This window comes from Cebus imitator, unplaced genomic scaffold (assembly GCF_001604975.1).
Source record: "Cebus imitator isolate Cc_AM_T3 unplaced genomic scaffold, Cebus_imitator-1.0 Scaffold500, whole genome shotgun sequence".
Taxonomy (NCBI): domain Eukaryota; kingdom Metazoa; phylum Chordata; class Mammalia; order Primates; family Cebidae; genus Cebus; species Cebus imitator.
Window position 1 is genome coordinate 1,422,392 of NW_016107815.1, and position 3,848 is coordinate 1,426,239.

At 45.1% G+C, this 3,848-nt stretch overlaps 1 protein-coding gene across 4 annotated transcripts in view; it reads left to right on the plus strand.

The window, feature by feature from the left end:
- The window catches only part of LOC108292702 (transcription factor 7-like 2), a 142,192-nt gene extending 140,470 nt beyond the window's left edge, over positions 1-1,722 (plus strand). Inside the window, exon 6 of one of the 4 annotated variants that reach the window (XM_037733212.1) lies at positions 685-1,722. In XM_037733212.1, the coding sequence (XP_037589140.1) occupies positions 685-849 (165 nt within the window). In that variant the 3' untranslated portion in view covers positions 850-1,722. The remainder of the gene's footprint in view (positions 1-684) is intronic. The other 3 variants (XM_017513764.2, XM_017513765.2, XM_037733213.1) reach the window with 3 other exon arrangements.
- The last annotated feature ends 2,126 nt before the right edge of the window (positions 1,723-3,848 follow it).

The following is a 3,848-nucleotide window of genomic DNA, read 5'->3' on the forward strand; positions in this document are numbered from 1 at the left end:
CCTCCTGGGTTCAGGCAATTCTCCTGCCTCAGCCTCCTGAGTAGCTGGGATTACAGGCACACACCACCATGCCCAGCTAATTTTTTGTATTTTTAGTAGAGACGGGGTTTCACCATATTGACCAGGATGGTCTCGATCTCTTGACCTCGTGATCCACCCGCCTCGGCTTCCCAAAGTGCTGGGATTACAGGCTTGAGCCACTGCGCCCGGCCTGACCCCATCTCTTTAACAACAACCAAAAAAAGATCAGCTCCCCAAGCAGTTGAAGTATTAGTATTAAGTACAACCATATATAATTGAATTTTTGTAGGACAGAAATACCAGCAATTTCACATAACTAATAGATTCAGTAAGGTAAGTTGAGAGAGAAAATGCTAGCTAGCTGGTTCTCGAGAGGCTCAGAGGAGGGAGAGGCCATGCCCATTAGGTGGGTAGGGGTGGGAATGCACAGCAGGAAGGCTGCCCAGAGGAGGTTGCATTTCAGATGCTCCTAGAAGGGACCCTGAGCTGGATGGCAGGAAAATGGGAGTGTTCTGATTCGTGCTGGGAACTGTAATCCCTCTTGCTTGGAGCTTCTATAGAAATGTGGGTTAGAGTAGAAAGGAAGGCTGGGGGCTGTGTGTGCCTTGGTGACGTGTCCCCCTCACTCCCGAGCCTTACTCTGTTCCCCTTTCTTCCTGGCAGCAGAGCCCCCTCCCTTGCTGCACTCAGGGACATGACTGTCAGCACTTCTACCCCCCCTCAGACTTCACTGTCAGCACTCAAGTCTTCAGGGACATGAAAAGGAGCCACTCCTTACAAAAAGTTGGGGAGCCCTGGTGTATTGAGGTAGGTCTCGGAGCAGAATGACGGTATGAGATGAGCTAGCTCTGAAATGAAGCCACCCATCCAAAGTTGACCTCTCTCTAGGGCAGGGCCCTTCCACTGCGATCCCTGAATTCTTGTCGGGTCACTGTCATTTCGGGTGCCATGATGTCTGGGTGTGCTGACCACTGATAGGGATATCATAGCCATAAAAATACCTGTTTACAAGAAGAGGGTGGAGGGTGGTGCTCCTTTGACTCCAGGATGCCTGACTCCCAGTGAAGGTCCCGTGATCCAGTACCACACGTAACTTCCATGAAATTGAGGAGCACAACCTTATCCCATTAAACTTGGCTCCAGGAAGTGTCTCCTGGGACGCTACACAGATTGCAGTGGAGGAGAAGTTACCACCTCAACTTTGCCTTCATTACTAGTCATTTAGAACTTGAAAATTTTCTTTTAAAATCCAGGGTGCTGGAAAATGCCTACTTGGCCTCGACAATACCTACCGGAGGCAGCCGTGAATGGCTTTTCTCGCAGATGTTGCTCTTCAAGGACAGGAAGCATTGTTAATTTCCTTTAAATAATTCAATACAACGTCAATACCCCACACTGCTCAGTGCTTGGGAGTGACAGTTCTCTTCAAATTAGTAGTCCTAAAGAAAAAAGACCATCTAGAACATGCTTTTATGTTCAGAAAAGCAAAAGTCAATATAGATTAAAAATTTTCAGACTCTTAAATTTAAACAGCAAATGATTTAGTACTAATGCTAGCTTTAAGAAAAGTAAAAGTGAATATTTATGAACCATTTAATAAAGCCTATGTGTTTAAAAACATTTATTGTATACCTACTGGGTGATGTGCTGTGTGTCAGGGCCTCAGGAACAGAAAGCAGTGCCTCCAGCAGGCGGAGACCTGGAGTAATACATATGTACATAAGTCTTGCTGTTGGAGACAAAAAGTGTGGAATAAATCATCTTTAAAAGTTTGTTCTGGTGTGGGAAGTGATAAATAGCCATATAGGAGAACTAGAAACTGTAAAAACATATAAAGAAAATATAAATACCTATACTCTTATTATCTATTGGTAATATTTCTCCTTTTTTTTTTTTTTTTTGAGATGGAGTCTTGGTCTGTTGCCCAGGCTGGAGTGCAGTGGTGTGATCTTGGCTCACTGTGACCTCCACTTCCCGGGTTCAAGCAATTCTCCTGCCTCATCCTCCCAAGTAGCTGGGATTACAGGCGCCCGCCACCATACCAGGCTAATTTTTGTATTTTTAGTAGAGATGGGATTTCAACATGTTGGCCAGGCTGGTCTCGAACTTCTGTCCTCAAGTGATCTGCCTGCCTTGGCCTCCCAAAGTGCTTGGATTACGGGTGTAAGCCACCATATCTGGCCGATAATCTCTTAATATTTGGATGTATTTTCAAATGTCTAATCATTCATGTGCACAGACCTTAAAACTGTTTCACAAAATTGGGATTATAACATGTTTTGCAATTTCTTTCTATTTTTAATTCTAGGAGCACTTTTGACACTGTAACATGTGCTTAATTCTCTTTAGTAACTTCATGAACTAAAGTGGAAATCCTCTGGTCTAACTATTCCCTGGTAGCCAGATGTGCATAAAACTGAAGATGTTTCTGGAGTCTTTCGGACTTTTTACTTCCTTGCATGCATTCCTCTGATCGTGCATGTTCTTGGGCCATGCCTATGTCTCGATTACCTGGAGCTGCTGACCGCGTCTATAAGGAACATGCCCTTTAACTGGCCTGGGTCTGACAGAGCAGGGAGGCCTCCTTTTCTCTGCATTAGCCATGGCCTGGTGCTTTTTTTAGTAGCCTCTCATTGGTTCAGCTTTTAATAAACATAGCTGTTCATTCTGACTGTGATAAGATGATATGAACATAGCTATTCTTCCATCAGAGCCTGGCACATGGTAACTCATTAATCTTTGGTTGGCGGCAGGAGGTAGATAAAGGAACCAGGCACCCATTTTAAGTATGAGGAAAACGAAACAGAAAGACTGGGTTTCTTCCTTATAACTCATGATCCGCAGGAGCTGATTAGATCCCTGGCGCCAGTGACTGAGCATTTCTTAGCCTTGTCCTCAGAACCCAGAAACATCTCCCAGGGACGTGCCAAAATGCCACGTTTCCAGGATGCCATATAAATCTGTAAACTGTGAATAGGTGAGATACAAAGATGCCACTTATAGGCTGTGCCAACTTGGGCATGTTACCTGACTGATCTGTGCTTTAATTTCTCCATCAGTGATAAAGGTTCACATATAGGCTGTATATAAAGGGGTTGCTTGACTGGCACGGTGGCTCATGCCTGTAATCCCAGCACTTTGGGAGGCCAAGGCCTGCAGATCACGAGGTCAGGAGATCAAGACCATCCTGGCCAACATGGTAAAACCCCGTCTCTATTAAAAATACAAAAAAAAAAAAATTAGCTGGGCATGGTGGCACATGCCTGTAATCCCAGCTACTTGGGAGGTTGAGGCAAGGGAATAGCTTGAACCAGGAAGTTGGAGGTTGCAGTGAACCGAGATTGCGCCACTGCACTCCAGCCTGGTGACAGGGCCAGACTCTGTCTCAAAAAGAAAAATAAAATAAAGGGGTTGGTGAAAGAGCTGGTGGGCTCAGACTGGTGCAGGCAATTAGTAAGATACTTGATCCCCTTCCACACGCACTCATGGAAGCCTGTCTTCCTCTCCTAAACTGCATCTCTCTCTGTCCCCTTCCACCCAGTGTGGAAGCTGTCTTTCCTCTCCTGGATTCTCTCACTCAGTGTGAGGAGAGTGTTCTTTGCCTGTTTTTCTTCCTCTGGTAACCCTTTTCACTCAGTGTAAGAGCTAGCTATTTCTCTCTCCTTCTCCTGTTTGTCTATTTAAATAAGTCACTTTCTACAAACAAACAAAACAAAACAAAAAAGATACTTGAGGAATCACACCCTGATGGTGCGTCCTTGCAATGGGCCAGTTGCTGCTGGAGTAGCTCAGTTATGTGTTCCCTGTAGGTTTCCATGGAAATTCAC